The sequence below is a fragment of the Egretta garzetta genome, unplaced genomic scaffold (genome assembly GCF_000687185.1).
Source record: "Egretta garzetta isolate BGI_Z169 unplaced genomic scaffold, ASM68718v1 scaffold503, whole genome shotgun sequence".
Lineage (NCBI taxonomy): Eukaryota > Metazoa > Chordata > Aves > Pelecaniformes > Ardeidae > Egretta > Egretta garzetta.
In genome coordinates, this window is record NW_009259107.1 from 592,337 (window position 1) to 615,702 (window position 23,366).

Here is a 23,366-nt window from a genome sequence, read left to right on the forward strand (position 1 = left end):
GCAGGAAAAACCTGCTGGGGGATGAAGTCCTGAGCTCGCTGAATTCTCTGGCAAAACTCCCAGTTAGTCCCACAGAGACAAGATTTTTCCCAGGTTTTACCTTCTTTAACATACTGTACAAACCGGACACAGGATCAACCCATTCTAGCTTACAAAAGGAATTTTTTTCCCCCGACTTAGGTAATAAAGCTATTGTAAATGTCCTAGTCCTCAACGGAGGTAATAGATTATTTTTAAAAGTGGAATATATCTTTATAACTATATAGGATAGAAAAATGAAGGCAAAATTCTCTAAGAGCTTGCTCAATGTCATTAATACACTGTCACTAAAAGTCCACTTAATGCTGGAGCTTAATTTGCACTTTTACTGAAATTTCAAGATTATGAGAATACCGTGAAAAAGACGTATCTATTGTCCAGTTTCAAATTTAATGGAAAACAAATCCTGAGTTTTCCTTTGGTTACAGATAAAACATGAAATCCAAAGCTACCAGTCATTAATATTATGTAATGTTTATTCTATGAAAAGTTAAATTAGCCTCCAGAAAGCTGGCACCATTCCACTTTAAAGACATAATTTATTTTTTTATTTCAAAACCTATAAGCAGCATCTCTGTATTCTTTATTCATATGAAACTTTGATAGTTTTATTCCCTTATGAATCTCATTTTAAAATACATGAATTTAAATGCTGATTGGCACTTTCTCTAGAGAGCTAGGAAGAAAGGCTTTAAAGTGGAGTTCTGACAGAAGAATAAACTTAATTTTTTTATTCCCAAGACAACTGAATCTTTTCCAGATATCGCTGGTATCTGCTACTGTCTCTACTGGTAGACAGAACTATTTTTCCTTAGATGATATAGTTTTCTTTTCAGAAAAAGCACCTAGCTGTTCTGACAAAAAAAAAGTCTCAGAAGAATAATCAAAACCCATTTTTATCAAATGTACCAACCCTTTGTTTTACCTAAAGGTGTTATACTTCAGTTTGTTTTGTATCGTTAGTGTTTGCTTCTACAGCAAGATGCTATCAAGAGCACAAGATCATAATGATCAATAATGAAACCATCATGTGCTACAGAAGGCAGCATGTTATTAGTCCTGTTGATAAAAGAATATAATTTGAATTACATACAGATTTATAATGTTGATGTTTACTAAGTTTATTCTACTTAGATATTTGTCATTGAGTTGGAAGAATTTGTTCACTGGTTTTTTTAGATGGTAAGTGTACTGGTTCTTCAATTATGCATAATAAAGTCAGATTTTCAACAGATCAGTCATCCCCTTTAAATCTTGGAGTCTGTTAAAATACTATGTCTGCTATGACATCACATATTTTGACAAGAAAGGCAAAAATACAGATTTTCAAAACCAGATGAGATTATATTTTTTTCTTTCTTAGTTTATAAACAAGAGATACTTTATAACTGGACCTACCTGGAGGTAACAGTACTCAAGGAACATTTGCTATTTATTTAACAGTTACTTAATAACTTATCATCTGTCTAGCTTATCTCAATTTTTCTGGCTCAGTAGAACTTATCACAAGAAAGGATTCAAAATTCCAATTATTTTCTGATTTTTTTGTTTATATTTTAATTATTTTTTCTTTTTTCAAAATGTTTGTGCTGAACCTCATTGAATAAGTGGATGTGATCTTTTTCTGTGTAACCCTGTTAAGATGCTAGATTTCTTCAGAATGTCAAGAAGACAGCCTCTTAAGACACATAGATTTATGCTAGTAGGATAAAAGCTAGCTGTAGAGGTTAAGTTCGGTTTCACAGGTTTTCTCTCTCAGGTTATAATTTCCAAGGCCCAGTGTGCTGTTCAGGCCAGAGCTCTTTTTGATGGATAAAACCCTAATAACTTAAGACATAGCAACAAGGGTAAATCTAAGGTTATTGTGCTGTTCTAGTTCAGGTAGTGTGAGATTCACTAAAAAATCTGCAAGTCAGGGAAAATGTGAAGGCTCAGCTGGCAGTCAATAATTTCTTTTTTTTCTTTCTCTCTGTGAAGTCTGCAGCTTTTTTCTTTATATAAGCAATCTATTGCAATGTGATGAAGAACTAAGATTTCACACACTTGAAGACAACAAGTGATAAATTGAAATGACATGGGTCTGTTGCTATTTTACTGCCAAAGTAATCCAAATACCTTTTTAGTTTTTGTTACTGTCAAATTAATTTGTGTAAAATGTGTCAAGAGAGAACTCTGAAAGGAAACTAGGGAAGATGGATATCCTATAATATTTTTCTTCTTTTTTAGTGCATGACTTACTTTAGGCTGCTGCATTTCCTAAAACTTCAAACTAAAACACAGATGTGAAATAAAGCCTTCCATATAACCCGCACTGCATGTAAATGCAAATATAAATGATCAAGACAATATCTTTATTTATTTTCTTTTTTAAAGATATAGTTCAAACATGAGATGAATGCTACAACAGAAATGCAAGGTTTACTTCTGCTATTATGTGAACCATCCCTTATTCTACTTGATGAATTTATCTTAAAAATAATTTTTGATTTGGCATAAAGAATGTTAGAATCTTTATTGAAATTAGTGCCTAGTTTTCTTAGCCACAGCAATCCCTTCCTATCAACATGGATAAAACTTTTCTTTGGTACAACCAGGAATGGAATTATAATTACATCTGTATTTATAGGTATGTGAGAACTTCAGTTTATCCGTTCAGTACCATCCTGGATGACTCCTTTGTCCTAGCAGAAGGAAACAGAGAACGACACTGTGATAAAGTTAATGAGAACGATCCAAGAGAGTGAACAGAACCTCAGATGCTTAGTAAAGGTGTCTGGGATACCAAAGGAATGCTTTCCAGGTGCTAGTTCCCACCCCAAGAAACAGCCCTAGAGGTCAAAAGGCCCACACAGAGCTAAAGATACTCTCTAGAAGAGTACACTGGTAGGCCATTGGCAGCAGCACATGTGAAACAGAAAGGTGCCCTAAAAGTATATGATACAGCACAGTCTGCTTTGGCCTATGCTCAGTGGAAAGTAGACAAAGCTTACTTTTGAACACATTTTCAAGGGAAGACTGGATATTAAATAAGGAAATAGATATAAGCTTTATGATACAAACTTCAAAAATTCACTCTGGTACCACAGACGTTTTAATAGCTATGAATTGCTACAAAGAGTAGACATACTTTCTACATAACTCCATTCACTAAGTTTAATCAGATCTCATGTTAATTAGGGAGTGTTTTGAGTTGCGAACTTATGGCTTCATTGAAACAAGAAAAATTGTGAGGGCCTCCAAAATTACTCTGACGATAAGTAACAGCTGAAAATGTATAAAAGCACACATAGCATATTTGAGTACAGATCTCATGTGTGTATGAAGCAGTTTCTCAAATCCCGTGTTAAAGGACTTGTCAGAAAACAATACATATCTGAGTGAAAACAATATATTGAGCTTGGCAAAGGGTTGCGTTTTGTCTGTTTGCAGCTTGAGGATACAGAGAACAGAGTAGCTGCAGCAGTATCAGGAACCTTTTGGGGAGCATGTATACTTTCACTCCAAATGCATGTCCATTTTGATATGATTCAGTCTGGAGGACTGATGGTAACATTTCTGGTTTATTCTGTATGTGGAAACCTACATTAGCAACATTTTGAAGAATGGATTGAATTAATGGCCCATGGTTGTGACACCATTATAAGAGTCTAAAAAAAAGGGATTCTGGAATGCCTCTATCTAATCACTAAAACTGTAACGAACATCTTCTGGTGTGTTCCTGCCAAAGTCTCTGAAATGTGAAGGCAGCTATTACAATAGGTGGAGCCATAACCTTCCAGGAGAATTTTGTAGGCAGCTACTTCTTCTGATCCCTCTCCTTTTTCAGTGTATTACACCTTGTCTTGGTCATAGGCTTCCCCAGCTTTCATTAGATATAGCGTGTATATGGCCAAAATTCGATGCTGGATACCAGTTTCACATCTGTTACGGAATAGTCCAAGAGTCTGTTACTTTGGCATCTAAATTATACAAATCCTGGTTTTCAGTAAGTTGCAGATTAAACCTGAATTTTAATTCGTATCAGGAAAATGTGTGAATATGATCAGGCATAATACAGAATTTAAAATATTAAACTGCTAGCAAGTTAGGATTATTAGACTTTCTGTTATTTCTTTTGTACATTTTTAGTGGGAGGAAGCTGAGCTTTTGGCTTTAAAATTTCTGACTGACTTAACCTCAGAAAGGCCTGAGTCCCATTAAGGTGATCCAAAAGTAAAATCAGGAAGGCTTGCAGCTCTTCAGTTTCCTCTCTCGATTGTATACCAGGTCAAAGCTATATTCTACAGACAATAACTCTGGCAACATTGACTAAAGATTATTGCTATTTCATTGCTACTAATACCAGTTTTCATCTTATATACAACTCTTATAAATCTCAAGCTTTACAAGAGAAGAATTAAAACAATTATACTGGTTCCTGGATCTGACACTGAGTTGCAGTAGCTCTTAATTGAAACTTACATAAAATTTCAAACCCTAATAAAAGCTGATCAGCAGTGCCCAAATCCTCAGAGCAAGTAAATTAAAATAAGTATACCTAACTTTAATTAAGAGGCATCATCTCAAAAAACAATCAAGGGAAAAGGAATATGTTTTACAATTTGTTTTGTAAGATTATTTACTCCTCTGTTACTTGGCATACTTCCTCTCGGTAAATGTAACATTCTGTGGTATTTACCTCTCAAGGATTATTCTTATTTCTCTCTCCTGTAGTGAAAGGGAGAACAAATAACTTTAAAATTCTGCTATCAATCTGAAAGTTCCTCTCGCAACACCATGATTATGTTCATCAGAAAACTATTTCTATATATTTATATCTTGAATTCTTTAAAAACTTCAAAAAAACAGTGTGTGCAGTGTGTGCTGTTAATATATTAATACAGTATTTGAGGAAAACCTTTCTTCTATGCCCAGACTGAACTTTAAACATGGCCAAGTTAGGAAGATTCATGCTACCTAGTACACTTGCCAAACTTTTCCTTTTAGAACAGAGGGAACATAGATAAAGGTTTGCAAAAAAATCCTTGAACAATCTGAAATGAAATTTGATACACTTTGTAATCCCCTGAGAGAATGCAACAATCAAAAAGTAGTACTATGGTAGATATATTTACCATTTTTCCACTCTTGATAAATGCGGCTCCATCAGTGTTAACACATAGGACAGTAAGCTGACAAAAGTTTGCTGTCCTATATCCTAAATAGGACAGTTTACTGGCAAAATAAAAATTGCTTTCATAGACACATAAAATCATATAGGTAGGCAGGGACTTCTGGAAGTCACCCAGTCTGACCTCCTACCCGGGGCAGGGCCAACTCAGGCTGCTCAGGGTGTTGTCCAGTCAGATTTTTTTACTATGTCCAAGAATGGCAACCTTACAAACTTTATGGGTTATCAATGCTTGTCTTCCTCCATAATGAAAAAAAAATAAAAAATATCCTAATATCTATTCAAAATTTCACATGTTGTGACCTGTACCTATCGTCTCTTGTCCAACTACTCTGCCTCTCTGAGGAGAGTCTGGCCTAGCCTTCCCCGTACACCGTACTGTAGCTGAGGACAGCCACAAGCTCTCGTAGCAGCCTTCTCTGCACAAGGCTGAATCAGCCCTTTTCTTGAAGCCTCTCCTCTACATTATGTGCTACAGCTCCATCGCAGGGGTCTTTCACGGGTCTCATTACCCTACATCACTGTAACTTTGGTGCAGGGAACCCCCAAAGCACAGTGTCCATGACCACACAGGCACCAAGTAGAAGGAAAAAAATCACTTCCCTCAAATAATTTATAGAAATATTAGTAGTTCTGTTAGGATTACTCATCATATTTCAATACTGTCTTGCTCCTAAAATAAATAAACATAACTTGTAAATAAATAAATATGCATTGGTTTGCACATTCACTGCCATATAAATATACATTTCTAATCTCCTAATATGATGTGGAATCATGTAAACAAGGTGCTACAGTCAAATAGGCTTATTTTAGGATTTGGAGATTTAATGAGATGAGTACTTATTACACCAAAGCATTTATCTTATCCAAAAATAGAATCAGGTAGATAACAGTTTCCTATAATTCTCCAAACTAAAATTTAGAACTTTATTTTAGTAATCAGTGAATGAGCTTTGACAATGTTCCATGTCCAAAGAATTAAAAATAGAAAGAAACAAAAACATTCAATGGCTTTTTAAATTATGTCCTGGCAAATCTTAATATGAATGCCAGCATGAATCAAAATCCCGTATACAGTTAAACTATAGGAAAGTCAGCAAAGATTACTTTATGCTTCATTTCCATTAAAACAAGTAATTTATGATATCCTATACAGCGAATATAATGCTATAAATTCCTCAGAGTGGTTATCAAATATAAGGGTATTTCAAGCTGTAACTTGAGAGAAATAAAATTGTAAGGAAACTGATGAAGAGGTATACAAGGTTTAGCAAATTATTATATTTGAATGCAGAGCTGCTCAAATTAGTTAATTACAAATGATACTATGAATCTGACAGCTCTCTAATCTCTTCTAGAGCTTCATTAAATCAATCTAAAATTGTTCCAACTTTTTTTTCCTGGTTTATTTCAAAGTAAGTGATGTCAAAAACAGGTGTAGGCTGCTCAGCCTACCATTCTTTCCAATGTGGTTAGAAACCCTTTAAAGGTACTTGCATTCAGAAATATTCACCAAATATTTGGGTTAATAATTCATTGTGCTTGGTGTTATTACATAAATCTTTCTCCATAAGCAGGATGACTCAAGCTTTTTGAATAGTACAACGCTAAATAACAGTAACACTTCCAAGTACAGTAATAAAGAAAACTAGCTAGAATGCGTAAAACGTTTAATATTTGACATGAGTAAAACAAAACCCCAAACTTTTGGCTACTTTACAAGTCCTCATGAGCATTCCATTACTAAGAAATAGAGTAGACTTAATTGAGAGCTTTTAGTCACAAACATTGAAAAAACTTTCTATTCTCGATGTGCTTAGAGAATATATCATATTTAGCATCCTATTTACCTTAATTGAGTAACAAAACCAAGGAAAACTTTCTGAGCATATTGTCAGGAATGCTTCAGGTAGGTAGATATGGTACAGAGAGAAAGCCCTGTCTGGACTGCTGGTAGCTGGGTGTCCTGGTTTCGGCTGGGATAGAGTTAATTTTCTTCACAGTGGCTGGCATAGTGCTGTGTTTTGGATTTAGTACTACAAGAATGTTGATAACACACTGATGTTTTTGGTTGTTGCCGAGTAGTGCTCGGACTACTCAGGGACTTTTTGAGCTTCTCCTGCTCGGCCAGGTGCATAACAAGCTGGGAGTACAGCACAGCTAGGACAGCTAACCCAAACTGACCAAAGAGCTATTCCATACCATATAATGTCATGCTCGGGGGGGGTTAGTCGGTCGGTCGGTCGCAGGCAGAGTGATGGCAGCTCAGACAGTGTGATTGCGGCTCAGGGGGAGTGATCGCTGCTCGGGACGGGCTGGGCATCGGTCAGCGGGTGGTGAGCAATTGCATTGTGCATCACTTGTTTTATATATTCTGTATATTCTCTTACCATTATGATTATCACTATTGTTATTCTTCTCTCTTATTAAACTGTCTCTATCTCAACCCACAGGTTTTACTTTTTTTTCTTTTCTCCGATTCTCTCCCCCAGATGGAGGGGGGGAGTGAGCGAGCGGCTGCGTGGTGCTTAGTTGCCAGCCGGGTTAAACCACGACACTGGGCTGCTTGAAAGATGAATTTTTATGCATTGGTTTAGATTACAATCAGGCTAAATATTTTACTTTCCAAGAGAATTAGGACATCCATAGAGGGCTTCTTTATTCCCTATACTGCAAATTTAGTTTGTCATGATAATTTAATGGACAGTGAGGCCACACAATCTTATTATCAAGGCTCCCCTTCAGCAGCTCTTGGAGTGAATTGTCGTTCTCAATAGACAAGTCACCATCCCAATTTGCATCTCACATATAATATTCTCCTCAAAAGGGACAAGCATATTTACCCTTCAAGGTTTATTTATTACCAGTCATAATGCATAATGTCCTATAGGCTTTATTTATCATAGACTTTTACAAGTTCAAGCTGTGCATGTATGCTATTTACTACTGGTAACTTCATGCTCCAGATGCAAAGTATTTTTTTCTGATTGTAAGCGATTTTATCTTTTTAAATTTTGCCAGTGGCCAGGGATAAATATTATGGAATGTCATTGATTGCATATTTGCATTACACATCCTGTTTAAACACAGTTTCACTTCTTCGTTAATACCCAAGAGAAAAGTAGAAATGTCACAGATCCCATAGGAGCCATGCTACTCTCCAAGTCTACATTTATATAGTGAAGTAAAGGTGCAAGTACTTGGTCAGAGTGGTAACAAAAAGACAGCAGAAGAAGCTGCAACGCCAGCTAGCAAACTGATGCAGACAAGTCCCTAGTAGGACATTCCCAGCCTTCACTGACTACTTTGCCATCGCTGTTATCCTTACCTACATTAACTTTATGCGTGTAAGCACAAGTAGCTGTAGGTGTTTTCTTGCTAAAATTTACACTTTTTTTTTTTTTTCGCAGTGCTTGACCATCTCCTCTTGACTTTGGCCTAAACTAAGAAAAACAGGGTTTAGGACCCTGCTATTGAAACTATTTGTCTTAAGCCTCTCCAAATGGCTGGTTGGAGTATGGGGACACAAATAGTGTCACCAGGTATTTCGAGACCTGGCAGAATTCTGTGTGGGAAGAGTGTGCGCTGCCTACCTACATACCTTACAGTACAATTTTAACATGGTGCTGTTCAGAGCACTGCTGTGAGCTGTTAAACTCTTCCCACCTTTTGCCTTAGAGGCTGCTCCATTTTAGGGGGATATGTGATTCTTGCACTAGTTTAGCTCATACATGAAAGCTTCAGCAGATGGCAAGATCATCACCAAGATGATGTGCACTTTCAAGACATGTGGCATTCTTTGTTTGCTATTATGTAAGTAATCCATAACTGTGGAAAGGTATCTGCTGCTTCCTTCAACTGTTCTCTGAACGTCTCTTAGAAGAAGGCAGAGCGTATGAAGCAGGGCTACTCTCACAAGCTGCAGACCTCTTGGTTCAAATATTTCCTTTACCAGCAGTCACGCACTGCACTCCACTGGAAGTCTCTTGTTTCAGTTCACCTTACTGTCTAATGAACTTTCCATATTTTCTGGTTTTGACTACTCGTATTCACTAACAGTAGTTACAGAGAGAAATACTGGATCAGTTTAAGAAAATAATTATAATAAGCCACACTCCATTACTGTTATTAATTGAATGTGCCCATTGAACGTTAACAGTTAAACCATTTCTGTCCTATGTCTGAAAGAGATGATGATAGCCTTTGAAAAGCAAATTAAAATAACTAACAAACTCAGCATATTCACTTATTTTGAATGTCATTCTAGTCTATAGAGTTTTCTAGTCACAGTCTACAGGTTTGTGCTACTGAAAGAAAAATAGTTAAACAGACAAGAATGTTTTTCAGATAGTTTATTGCATGAACTTACAGTATAGAATTGCTTATATGGACAATCATAAATAGGGCCTCTACAGTAATGCTGACTAAAAGCAATTTACTCATTTGAAGCTTTTGAACGTAAAACTTCTGTTAAACAAAAAGCCAGGCTCAGGTTCAATGGAATTTAGTTTTGAGAGTAAACACATTAAAAGACAGATATCTTTTTAGTAAGGCTAGGGTAGGGACCTGGCTGAGCTCAAAAGATATTTTTTGACAAGGTACTCAACCTACCTGTGTCTCAGGTTTCCCAGGAAGATATGGAGGATAATAGCCTTTTTGTCCTTGCACTGGATTGTGAAGCTTAATTCATAAAGAGTCTTATCCAAAGCCATTAAAGCCAGTAGAAATATCTCATTGACTTTAATGAGCTTTTGTTCACGTCCTTTACAAGACAGCTGAAAGACTGCCGTTGACTTCAAGCCCTAATTTTATAAACCTTTTTCATATCCTCATCTTGGAGGCATTTGGAAACATAAAAATGTACTAATAAGACCACTACATTTGTCAAACAAATCTCATAAGATAAAATTGAACTTTTTTTTTTTTTTTTTTAAATTCTGAGTGTTATTCAGTGCATGTGTGTACATCCAGGAGAATATATATATATGTATATCAGTTATTATATGCACTAAAAAGTGTTTCTCATGTTGGTTGCATATCATCTCTGGACTGCTGGATGTCAACTCTACATATCTGATTGGGACGAAGCACAGTTTATAATGACTTTTCCCTTGATTTAGCCAGAATGTCAGATCCAGAATATAAATTGTCACTTTGGTTTTATGCTGGTATTACTCTGGCTGTGAAAGCAAAGGCAATAACTGATCTGGCATAAAGTTACAAATGAAGTTAACCTTTTAACATCTTTAAGAAATTTGAAGCAGCAGAGAAGTTTAATACTTGATCAGTTCTTCATAATATGTCTCATGCATTTCTGATCTAAGAAAGCAGAAGCATTGCCAGAACAGTAATGTTAAATTTCCTATGCTGTCAAACTACAACCTCATAGTAAAAAGGCCCCCCCAAAATAGGAAAATTACCAGAATTGAAAACAAAAAGGAGAAACTTTGAAAAGGGTTATCATAATTATATAAGCTATTCATGACTACATTCCTGTAGCATGTCAGTTAAGGAACGCTAAGCTAATATCATAAAAGCTTGACTTCATTCTATAAGAATCTGAAAACAGTAACAGCTAATTGAGCAGAAATTGCTATTCTAGTCCAGGTAAATCTAATAAATTTCCATCAATATGCAATTCTTTATATGCCTACATAAGAGTAAAAAATACAAGTTCTCTGAATATTTATTGGCTTCTATTCAAAAGAGCTATTTTCAGTATTATGAATGGCTGACATGACATATTTCCAAACCTGAAACACACCAGTATCAAAGCAATAGTATTATATAACAACTGTCATTCTGTAATGTACAAAGCATTTTTTTTAAAGACAATGTGCAGTAACCATGCACTACCTAATTTAGTCCAATATTCTGGAATGGTAATTAATATTTAAGTTTTGATCATAGAGACAGTTAACGGAATTTCTAATACAGCACTACCCCCAGATGCCCTGTTATTTTCGTAGTATCTGTTAAGGTATTAATTTTATTCAAAGACATGACTAAGCAGAAAGGAAACACTAAACCTTTACAAATCTTAGTTAAAACATTTTCATTTTATTTACACACTTCAGGAAAATGTCTCTCCATGCCTTAACATTCCAATTTAAGTCCTATAAAAAACATGCAGTAACAAGAGATAACACAATTTATTTTATATTTTTATGAACCATGTAAAGATAATTTAATCTGCCAAGTTTTTACATTTTAGAAATTCATATCTCTCCAAAGGTGCATCTAATTTAGAACTTGATTGGTATCAAGGTTTTTGCTTTATCAAGCTAACCCATTAGGCCATTACACATATTGTTATTCTCCAAGAGAAAAAATTATTCTAACATCTGTTCTCAGTCTGTTTTTCCATAATTTCCTTTTATGCCCCATGTAACTCATTAAGCTCATCTACAAAATCTGCTTATACTATATATGCCTTTCTACCATAAGATTGTATGAAAACTGAAAAAATGGTAGCCTACAATATAATCCACTTTAAAAATACACTATTTTTACTGAATCTTTTGATCCAAGTATATCTGGTTTTTCAAGTCAGAATTGTGACACATGTAACATTTAACCTAAACTCTTAAGTGGCCTATATTCTAACAAAATGAGAAAAATGGGTTCATGTCTTACCATTGTGCAGTCTGTTCCTTATGACTGTTGCAGTTTTATGAGAGAAAAAGTGTTGAAGTTAAGAAGAATATACCTTCTGAACAGCTTGAAGAGAGTGATTTTAATTTTTTAATCCACTTGTGCAAGTGATCTTGAAGAGTATAGCATACAGAGGGGTAGAAAATGTCCCAGTAACCTAAAAACTAATATGTGTAGAGCGGAAAAGAACCTGAAGTCCAGCATGTTCTTCTAAATACACTTTTCATTTTACTCTACAGGTGAAAATTTTCAACATTTTATTATTCTAAAGCTAGTTTCCAGCCCTGTGATCTCTTCTGCCCCCTTCTGTCTGTATTCAGTGATTGCTTCTCTAATTCAATTTCAGAGGAAAATACCTATTTACAGCTGACTTGCCCATAACGTATTCATCAACACAACACAAAGGTCATTCTTCCTGCAGAAAGCTGAAGAACTCACTGTCAAAAACTGTCTTACTAGCTCTTGAAAGGTGCCACTACTGTAAGAAAAGTGACATACTACCCGACGTTAGCTAGCAGCTGATGACTAATGTGAGGTCAAGACTAGTGAAGACGATTTTCTAATATTTATAAACAGTAGTGAATTGAGTAAAAATTTGAAGGTATTCAAATTTACCCCAACATGCTATCTTGCATGAAATCTCCATGGTGCCTATCTTGAGGATTTTACCTTGTATTAATTTCTGCATGAACTGCTGTAAATCTGAAACCGATGCCTTATGCTCTGAGTCTGCATTGGCAATATATTTGTAAGTGAAAAGAAGATTAGTGGCTTTATGACTAGTATTTGTCTTGTGTACAGTAAGTGAAACAGAAAAGGAAAAGCCTACCAAAGGAGGAAACAGATACCTGCACGGGATAGACTGAATTAAATCCTGCAGGAAAGAACCTCTAAAACTATATGTTAGAAATTTTAGAAGATAGTACCAGGAAAACAGTAGTGAAAAGTGGCAAGAAATACAAGCATTAAAAAAAAGTGAGACAAAGCAAAAGAGAGGCAATGGCATCACATACTCCAAACCAGACAGGAGGCCTTTTTTGCTGAGAACAAATTATTTTAAGTTAATAATTGGGCTAAACTTCCAGAAGCCAGACAAACTCATAAGGTCCTTGCTGTCATTAGTTCAGTTAGAGTCAGTGGGGTGACGTCTGTATGAAATAGGTATGAAATGCAGAAGGGTGGAAAAATCCAGCCTTGACAACTTCCCTGTGACAACTGGTGGGGTTTTTTTATAATATTAGAAGAGTGTTGTCTCTTAAAGACACGTCAAAAACCTGCATATGGAATAGGGCAAAAAGGATTTATATTTTCACAGCAGGATGCACAGCTATTCCCTGCATGCTAGATTAAGTTAAAACAAGAACAGGAATCTACACAAAGTGTAACAAAACCAAAACCAATTCAAAACTGTAGTGCAGAGAAAGCATTTACTGTCTTCCTGATGAATAGATGCACACTTTTACCAGTCAAGAAACAGATTTTTCAGATTACATTTTGTTTTTACTCAATATGAAAATGGCCCTATACAAAGAAAACTTAAATATTTATTTTTGGGAAAGTTTTGAAATACCTCTACCATCATCCCCAGACCAATTTTACAGTTAACACTACTAAGCCCAGTTACAGTTTCCTATTTCTTTATCCCGCCACTGGTGCTAAAGCAAGACTGAGCCCCTGGGAGGGAACCATTCCAAATTACATCATCTGGCAACATGTCCTCGGGGAGCATCTGTCAGCTACAGGGAGCTGACTCGCCCTCTAGCTACTCCTCCTGTACCTCCCTCCAAATATAAAATCTCCACCACTTTTCTTTCCATGTGGGGGAATTAAAAGGTGTCTTTTTTCTTTTTATAACAGTCGAGAGCAAACTTATGCTCTTCAGACCAAGGTATTTTACACAACCTAATAATTCTCACAAAACCAATAAGAATACAATCACAATCAAGTCATACTTACTGTGTTGCACAAATTACTCAGGAGACATGTGCTTCTTTTCAGTTGCAAATTGTAAATGATATAGAAAATTGACTTACTGGCCCAAAAGCATTGCTGTCAAAGCTGTGTCCACGGTGATCACCTTCCACCCAAATGTGTCCATGTGGAACTTTCACATACTTCTTTTTGTATCCAATGGTTCTAAAAAGAATGACAAAAAATGGTTAGTTAAAAAAAAAAAAAAAAGTTTTGTTAGGAAAATTCACTTCCATATTTTCTTGGAATTTGACCTTGCATACCATCCAACACATGCTTAAAAAATGCTGAAGTCCTTTAGACCTCAAGCGTGCTACTAGAGTGAAAATATACATAACAATTTTGTATGAGCTAGTTGCACTATCAGGGCCTGTTTACTACATTGTTTTGGCAGAAATCATGTCACAACAGGGAACAAGAAACTTTTCAGTTAAATATAATTAAGGGACTCTCATTTCCATCTCTGTAGTAACAATTCTTTGAAACATCAGATTTTATCTCAGGTAAATGCCAGTGGACTCATGTTGCAGTCACATAAAGATACTATACTGAGAACGCTTTTCTTCTGGGGTAGCATTAGGTACTCATCAAAAATAGCCTCGCATATCTGAACTGACCTTGGATTCAGAGCTTGGATTCCTGTAATGCTTATGTCCTAGGGGTAGGATTTTTTCAGCTGTAACAAGCTAAACAGCATAAACTTAAAGAAAACCCCTAAGAGGAAGCCAAGTGCTGCAAAAAATGACATTGATGATTCAAGCCATTCTCCACAGAATTTCATACTGAAGCAGTGCCTCAGCATGCCCTGATATTACAAAAATTACAAACTACAGATAAGTCCCAAATCTGAGGCACAGAGTATGCAAAATTCCTGTATTTAGTTCCCAAGCAGCTGTCATTTTGACAATTCAGGTCTGCCTTCTATCATACACTTTCGCTTTCTTTCAGATGAGATCTGTTATTCTGCAATCATTCATGCAGGGAGGTGATTTTATCATACACACCAAATTATTACCATGACAAAGCCTTTGCAAGCAGGACTACAGATAGTCATACTTCTCATTTTGTTTTGGATAACCAAGTCTGTCCATAGACAGAAACAGACTTTTGATCTAGCTTGTTGCCTCCAGCTTCTCATCACTTTTCACCATCTGGAAGATATGCCCCCAAAGCAGGATGCAGAAGGAGCGCACTCTAAAACTAAAGAAAATCAACTGAAGAGAGAAATCACCTTCACCAGGAGATTCAGCTGAACTGTGCAATAGCACTGATGCTCACAGGTCAAAATGGGAAAACTGGTTTGGGTGAGGTATGTTTGGCTTCAGAGGGGTGGTGGTGAGGATGTTATAAGGACAAGCTAATTAAAAGCCTGGAGACCATGAATTATTAGATGAATAAGGAATCCTCAAAAGTGCATTTTATTAACTTTATTTTACTTTATTAGTCAAATAAAAATAATAATTATTTTGCACATCACAAAACCCAAACAGTGCTTTCCAAACAGCTTTTTCTGGCAGCTAAAAGGGTAAGCATGCCAAAACTATATTTTAATGGAAGTTCTACCTGTGCTTTCATTAGACGATGAAAAAATGATCACCTATTTGCAGAAAAAAGTACTTTGATTTTCATCTTTTTATAGAACAGCTTCATATTATACAGTATTCAAGACTGAGTTCCTAAAACATTCAAAACAAAAACCAAAACTGTCCTGAGTTGGTAAATATATGATTTCTTAAAGACAAAGAGTAGTTCTGTAATAATTTAATTATGCTAAAAGAGCAATTTATTACTATGCAATTGCTGCTTCTTTTTTTGTTTAAGAAATGTGGCATACAGTCTGGACAATAAAATTATTTATGTTTTGAGATTCCATAATGCTTTGTCTCACTAATAATTTCTTTTATAAAGTACCGTATGAGACTATATTTTACTAGAAATATGTTTCAAAATATGTGTTGAGACAAGTTGGCCATTAATTCTGTTCTGTCTGATTAGAGGTTCTGAAAATTATTAAATTAATATCTCCCATCAGTCATAAAGGCAAACAATAGCCAAAAAAATATTTCATTTTCTCTTCCATTCATCTTCCTGAATATAGAAGAGTAGATTGTGATAAAGTTTTGTACCTTTGCAGACTTCATGCAGAAGACTGAATATCACCCAGAAGGGTGAAAGGATTTGAAAGTTAATTCTGCTGACATGTTTACCTCATAAATGTCAGGAAAATAATATGGCAAATGCCAGTCAGTGACTTCATCTCAGACCAGACATAATCTCCTAGCCCCAAATGATCTCCTCCTTTATTATGATTAGGAAATCACTAACAGGAAGGGGGGAAAAAAGAAGGAAAAAAAAGCTTTTAAAATAAGTACTTGGAAACAAAAATGGAAATAATTTGGTCTGCATGGATAGGCCTTATAGAGATTTGCAGAGACCCAGTGAAAATAGAAAGGCTTAACAGAGGTGTATAATGTGTTCTTTAAGGCCTAAGGCAAAAAGAAAAAGATTACCGAGTGCAGTAATTATCATTGGTTCTTTTTATTATTTCTACAACATAGGAAAATGCATATTTCTTTTCTACTCTTAAATAACCATCATAAACCAGACAAAAATGCTACAATTATGCAAAAAAAGTCTCTTCGAGTGATTAAAGAGGAATTATGTACAAATTCTCATATTGAAAAAGCAGATGATTGTACACAAGTTTTGACTTAGAGGAAATAGAATTAAAATTGATGATGTTAATAAATGTATTAAGGGAATAGGGGAGAGAGAAAGAAATTAAAGAGAAACAGAAGCAGCAGTTCTAATTACCTACTTTAGTAGATAGGACTGATACTGAATGGATAAATCCCTCTGTAAACTCAGCAGATAAATGTAAAACCTTCTGCCATTTCATGTATAAGGTATGTAATTCATCAGATTTCTCCCACATGTAGGTCCAACAGAAAAGAATTCAAGATGTATAGTAAACAATAAGTACCTGTATACCTGTGAACCGTATACCTGAAGAGAGAGGCAAGAAAATCTATTTTCCTAAGACAATTCCTTCAGAATGTTAGTGTAGCATTTGCACAGGGCAGTTATCTAGGGACTTTGCACCAACTTCAGCAATTCTCCTGAAAAAAACTGTCCTGTGGAACACAGGTTGAAATCTGAAAACAGTTTTACTTGAGATTTTCACCGCATGGATTAGTAACGAGCTGCAGCAATAAGCTCATGTTACAGTAAATTGGATCATCCATTACTTAGTATTGGTTTTAATTTTCAAGATAATTTCATTGTTGAATTACTCCACAACAGATCAATAAACTATTCATGGAAGCAAACCAGGCTACAGGCTTCAAAAAGCCATATTCGGTTAACGACAGTAGGTTATTTTTAATTACTGTTGCAAAGACTACGTTGACTTTTTAAGAACAAAACCCTCCAAACTTCTTGTTTCCTCTCCTATGAAGAGATCACAAATTGTTTCATAATCAAAATTAGCCACTTAGTAACACTGCCACTCTCTCACACGCATCTTGCAGAAATTAAACACTTTAATCTCTGGCCTAAATTGCAAGGAGGAGATCGCGTGTGTGTGCTACACTGGCAATATGGCTCTTGCTCTAAATGTACAAACTACCATTCATTCATTTCACTAACTAATCATTTTAGTTAGACATACTGAGAGAAAATTATTACCCATCTTTTTGCGCAATCCTACAAGGACAAATTACTAACACTTACTGTACAACATCATATCTGAGAAGTGTTGACTCAACCCCTTTTCTTGAGGATAGCTTTGCAGGTAACTGGCATCCACTTTTCAGATTCAGGCCCATGTCAATAAATAACAATTATAGGTATAATGATCAATACTTCTGTGAAAATTTAATACAATAGAAAGTGAAAAGTAACTTTGGAATGCTTCAGGCACTCTTCAACAACAACAACAAAAACTAAAATCCTCAAGCCAAATAGCAATTAAAAGCACAATTAGCTTATCAGGAATTTTACATCAACTCCTTGTGAGAGGCCTTTGCTACAAAGGAAACGCAGTCAATAACATACTGTATATTTTGAAAGTAATGTAAAAACCTATTTTTCTTTCATAGTGGAGTATTCTTAGACTCATTTCTCTGAGTCTGTGTGTAATCTTGACCTCTGTTAGCTCTCACACATGAAGATTTTAATTAAATTTAGAAGTCTGAATGAATTCTTAGGAGAACAATTGGTGTAAGTAATAATTAACTTAGTATTTGTTAATTTCATATCTAGTTCATTAGCATGAGTTATAATTCCTGAACAATCTTTTACATTTCAGAAAGCCTCTACCAATAAAGAGTAGTCTTTCACTTTCTGAAACCTACTATCTTTGAAATAAAAATAAATAAAGACTGTTTAACACCTCTTATCCTTCCCGTTTTAAAGGTTTATTTTAAGAATAGCACAGGCAAAGACATTAAAATACCTAGATTTTGATACATAGTATTCAAGCATCTGTTAAAAACTATATTGCTGTGTGCAAAAAAACCTTCAGGTTTTACCACAGTCTTTGACAGGTTAGTAATAACTACCTATGCTACTGTCACTCAAACTGCAGTTAGACTCTCACTGGCTTAAGAACAGTCTACTAGAGTTGCAGTAATTTTCTTGATCAGAATGTAATGGAATTACATTTATCTCTTTAGTCATTTTTACAGAAATTGGTCTGAAATTCTGATTTTTTTTTTCTTACATATGAGGTACATTTTGAACTTTTGCAAAGTTTTTTTTCTCTATGATTTAATAGTTAACAGATGTACTTATATCTATCCTTGGCTGAGAAATAATTTCAATCCTGACAGTCAAAAATGAGCTCTATATGGTATTCTAACCACCTGCCCACAAGCAAGAAAAATCTGCTTTTTTAGGATGTGGTATCAGTGCCAAAGCAAGCAACTTGGCTCAGCTAAGTTCGATGAGGAATGATCGCCTTCAGTTTGATTTGACCTTGAGAAATCAGAAGGCCTCGGCAATCTGCATACTTCTTGGTGTCATCAGGGAAGAGACACTGTAGATAATTTCCCCTGTTTGCAGACAAGAGAATAAACAAATACAAACTCTTTTGTAAAACAGGTAGTGTCCGTCATACTTAAAAGCAACTTTTTCCAAACAACATAAATTGCTGTACATGGAATTTTTCAATATATATCCATCTTCATCAAATTCACAGAATGAAAAAAATAGTAAGATATTCAATTTCAGGTGACACCCAGAGCCTAAGACATTAACTTTATTGTAATATATCATGTAAATTCTATTAGTATCACCACAGGGAATCTTCCACATGACACTGAACACCTTCCAGCCCCTAAGAAATCCCCTTCTTCTTTTCCAACACACACATACAGCCATCTGCATCTTTTTACTTTAACCCTTCCCTGACATATACTATATTCCTTTGACCACAAGCTGTAAATCAGCTGCTTTTAGAAGAGAGTGTTATATAGGTGAAGCAACTAAATATTTTTTTTTCTGAAGGCCAGGTTAACAGACTATGCATGAAAGTATGTCAATAGTTTAGGGAATACTCTCTGGTTGCACACAGCTATTAACTTTTGCCTCAGAGATGAAATGTGTTTTCCTTAAAAGCTGCAGATCAGCCAGTTATTGAGAGGCCTCACTTTAAAACTTGCATCCAAGCTAAGAACTGGGAAAGTGATGGAGGAGACCTCATGCTTGGGATACTGCTTCTGGAGCATTGCTAGACCTCATATATTGAGAAGGGAACCCCGAAAAGAAGACACACCAGAATGGCAGGAATGACAGAATTTGAAGCAAGTGACTCCAATTCTGTGAGACTAGGACCAGCCTTTAAGTAGCAGAGATTTCCTTTGCCTATACTTGGGCAAATTTTTGAGTGTCTAAACCCTGTAAGCTTCACCTTTTGCAATGAAAGATTTTGAAGTTTGAGGAAAAATGAAGACAAATTTACTTGTTTACTCATTTGGAACAGAAATATATTAAAAACACAACCTTTTGTAATGAATAAGCTAAGCAGTTAAAGCAAGCACGATGCCAAACTGCAAATGGCATCTTTTTTCCAGATAAAGCACTCCCGCCAAAGTGATGGACCAGTGCAGGTTCCTGTGACTCAGCAGTGCTAAGAATAAGTAGAAATCTGATATGGAAAGTATGGAAGATGTTTGCAGCTCTGTTTTATTAGTTAGATAATTTCTCACAAAACATGCCACTCTAAACAAAATCATTATTTAGCCATTACTTGCTTCACCAGCTTCTTCAAAATAGCAGTTAATCACTTATAAACATACAGTATTCAGGAAAGTCACTGGATTTCAACTTAAATTAAAAAGCAGTCTTATCAGATACTGATATTTACACTTTTTGCCAATTACCTGCTGTGTGAAAGTTAGTTAAATTTTCAAATGCATGCATCATGTATTGCATCAGATAGCTTTTAAACTATATTTCTACCAGATGGCTATGCCACACTGCGTGAGGTATATCAACATGATTATATTACTGTTTTGCAGGACAATACAGTGCAGCCAATTACAGCATAACATTTTGAAACCAGAAGGAGTGTAGTCATGCAAGATTTTGTGTTACTGATGCAGCTGTCCTATATATGGTTTAATAGAACCTAGATCTCATTTTCACCAGGGCTTGCTTTATACCACATTGGCAGAGCAGTGAGAACTGGGAAGATTAATTCTAAGGCCAGAAAATACTGATGTGATGACCCACTTTGAAATATGGAGAAGTACAACCCTCAGACTTTCAGGCAGTAATTCATGCAGTGATTATTGAATAATTCACTATTAATTGATATCTTAAGCATGCACCGTTAAGTGAATTTAAAATTTCCATTATTTTATGTCAAAATGTGCTTTATAAATGATACTCGCATTACAAAGTATGTGATATTTTTATTATATATTGTAATTAGTACATATTGCTAGTTTCACAGACATATGACTAGATTAAAAGAACTTAATCTGAGTAAACATATAAGCCAAAGCTAAGTGTTCTAAAACGTTGCCATCCAAAAAGCACTCTGCTTTTATAAAAAGAATGAAGATAGCTTTGAAGCACACATGTCAGTGATAGGGAGAAATTATTTTTAATGCCATGTTACGAACAGGTACAGAAGCTACTCTTCAAAGTTCAGCATAATAAATTTATCTTGGCAAAGGCATATCTCCCCCCACCAAAAGGGAAAGTTAGGAAAATATGAAAATATATTCTGTATATCCATTTTTATATTAACAACTTTTTGTTTACATATGACCTTCTGAACCACTTATTCTCTGCAAGCTTTATTCTGACCTATTTTTTTACCTATTTTATATATACAGTTAAATAGACATATGAAAATGCACACAAGCCACATCACATATACATCAAAATAAAATCACGTTTCTTAGGCCATATTACTTTAACTTCTGACCCCTGACCCCATATATTCTTCCTCAATCCACTCCTCTGCTACCTTGAAAATCTGTCTGATTATTCTTAACACTAGTTTTTTCATCTCACTTTTTCTTTAAGCACACAAAACTACCACCCAATTAAACTACAACAAATAGATTAAACATGTTTGTCTGAACACCAACTAGCTATAGAAACAAAAACTGAGTTAGAAAAACTTTAAACACTTTATACAACATAGTTGATAGTTCATATAACACTATTTTAAACGAACACTGTTTAATGAAGTCCAAACAACAACATATTATTTATACTTGTTTCATTTCTCCCTATATGGCAGCACTGTTGTTACCACATTTGGATGAAAGTACTGCAATTAATATGAATGAATATACAAGATTGCCTAACAAGCCTTCCATTTTATTAAAGAGATTCATGAGATTTTGCCCTCAAGTCTTTCTCTAACAGAGGGGTTTTTTCTTTTGTAAAATAACCAGTCTTTAGTTACTCTTAAATATGTAAATTAAAATATGCCAACAATGTTAAAAGCCTTTCTACAAGATTTCTTCCATTTATTCTAGCAGTCTAATGAAATAAATGTACTCTTGTGCACATTTATCTAAAATGATAAAATGATCAAAAGGACAAAGAACAAGCCAGCTCATCCACTAGAAATATAAGCCTCATTTCAAGCCTGAAGTTTGCTTGATAACACCCCGTTTTGTACCAGACAGGTCACTGTAACAGAGAAGAGACTAGAAATAATTATAAGAAAGGAAAGATGAGAGATCTTTGCTTATTGCTATGAGCAAAGGTATCCCTGACAGAACATTTTCCCATCAAAGGCTGGTAATCATACCTCTGAATCCAGATGTATTTGACCAACACATACCAAAGACTTAGACTGTAAAAAGGAGGAATCATTTCCTCTAACTGTCTTAGTATCACATAATTTTCCAGATAATTACACAAATTTCTATTCATCAATAATTTCAACACAATTCATTTTTGTCTTCTTTTTCTTTCTTCTTTTCTTTCCTGAATTTTTAAAATATCCTCAAAACACTCTTAAGCTTTTTAAAGGGTATGCAGCTATGCAGCTTTTGCTGCTTTATATAATCAACATACATGATAAGATATACCTTTTATCTCAGTGACTTTCTCCTTCATACATCTCTTTGTGGAACAGTTTTTCATGATTTCCTCAATTCACTAAAAGTTTTTCCCAAAGCTATAATTTCATTTAATCTTCAACAATAACTATATGAGGTGATAACATTTGTAGATTATATTTTATGTTCCTTATATATCCTACTGTATGCTTTAAAGAAATGTTGCATATCTAGGGCCTAAGTTTTGCCACTCTTTTGATACTTTTACCCATATATATACACCCACATCACAAACAATTTCTACACAGGTGCTGGCAAGCAGTCTGTGAATTGAGTTAAAAAAGCTACAGCTGCCAGAAGTTATTTTCTAGGTCTTGCGAACAGAAGAACTGCAGCAGCAGTATCAACCAGCAATGCCAGGGGATCCAGATTTTAAGGAAATAATTTCTCCTTGGGTAAAATTTCTTTGTATTCATTTGCAGTTACTTTTTATAATTCCCGTTTCCAGCCTCGTATTGCCTTTCTGTATTTTTTTCAACTCATCCTACCTTCCTTCAGAAACTATGTAAAAGACCACTGCAGATCACCATGCACATAACGCTTGGCAGCACAGGAATTTCCCTCTGTTCCTGAGAGTTTTGTTTACATAGTCAGGAGGCATGTGGCTACCTCAATCATTTAATATTGCTTGTCCCTGCAAAGCAGAACACTTTTTGCTCCTGCTGCTAAGAATGATCAGTGTAACAGCAGCTTCTCTCCCTCAGAGGACTTTGTTCCTTTTTCCTGTAACATCTGTGTGTGGTCTCATGCTTGGGTCTTCTACAGTATTCCCTTCATATCATCTGCCACTTTTGTTTCCCTCTGTGTGTTCCACCAGTTCTAGCACTAACAACATTCTCATGATCCTTTCCATGGCAGCAATCTTCAACCATTTTAGGAAAATGTAATTTCAGTGATTTTTTTAATGAAAATATGGATGATTTCTGCTAACCTGTATT

At 35.2% G+C, this 23,366-nt stretch overlaps 1 protein-coding gene across 2 annotated transcripts in view; it reads right to left on the reverse strand.

The window, feature by feature from the left end:
• The window catches only part of IMMP2L (inner mitochondrial membrane peptidase subunit 2), a 466,129-nt gene that overhangs the window by 87,957 nt on the left and 354,806 nt on the right, over window positions 1–23,366 (reverse strand). For both annotated transcript variants that reach the window (XM_009635334.1, XM_035890908.1), the window contains one exon: window positions 13,900–14,002. In XM_009635334.1, the coding sequence (XP_009633629.1) occupies window positions 13,900–14,002 (103 nt within the window). The remainder of the gene's footprint in view (window positions 1–13,899; window positions 14,003–23,366) is intronic.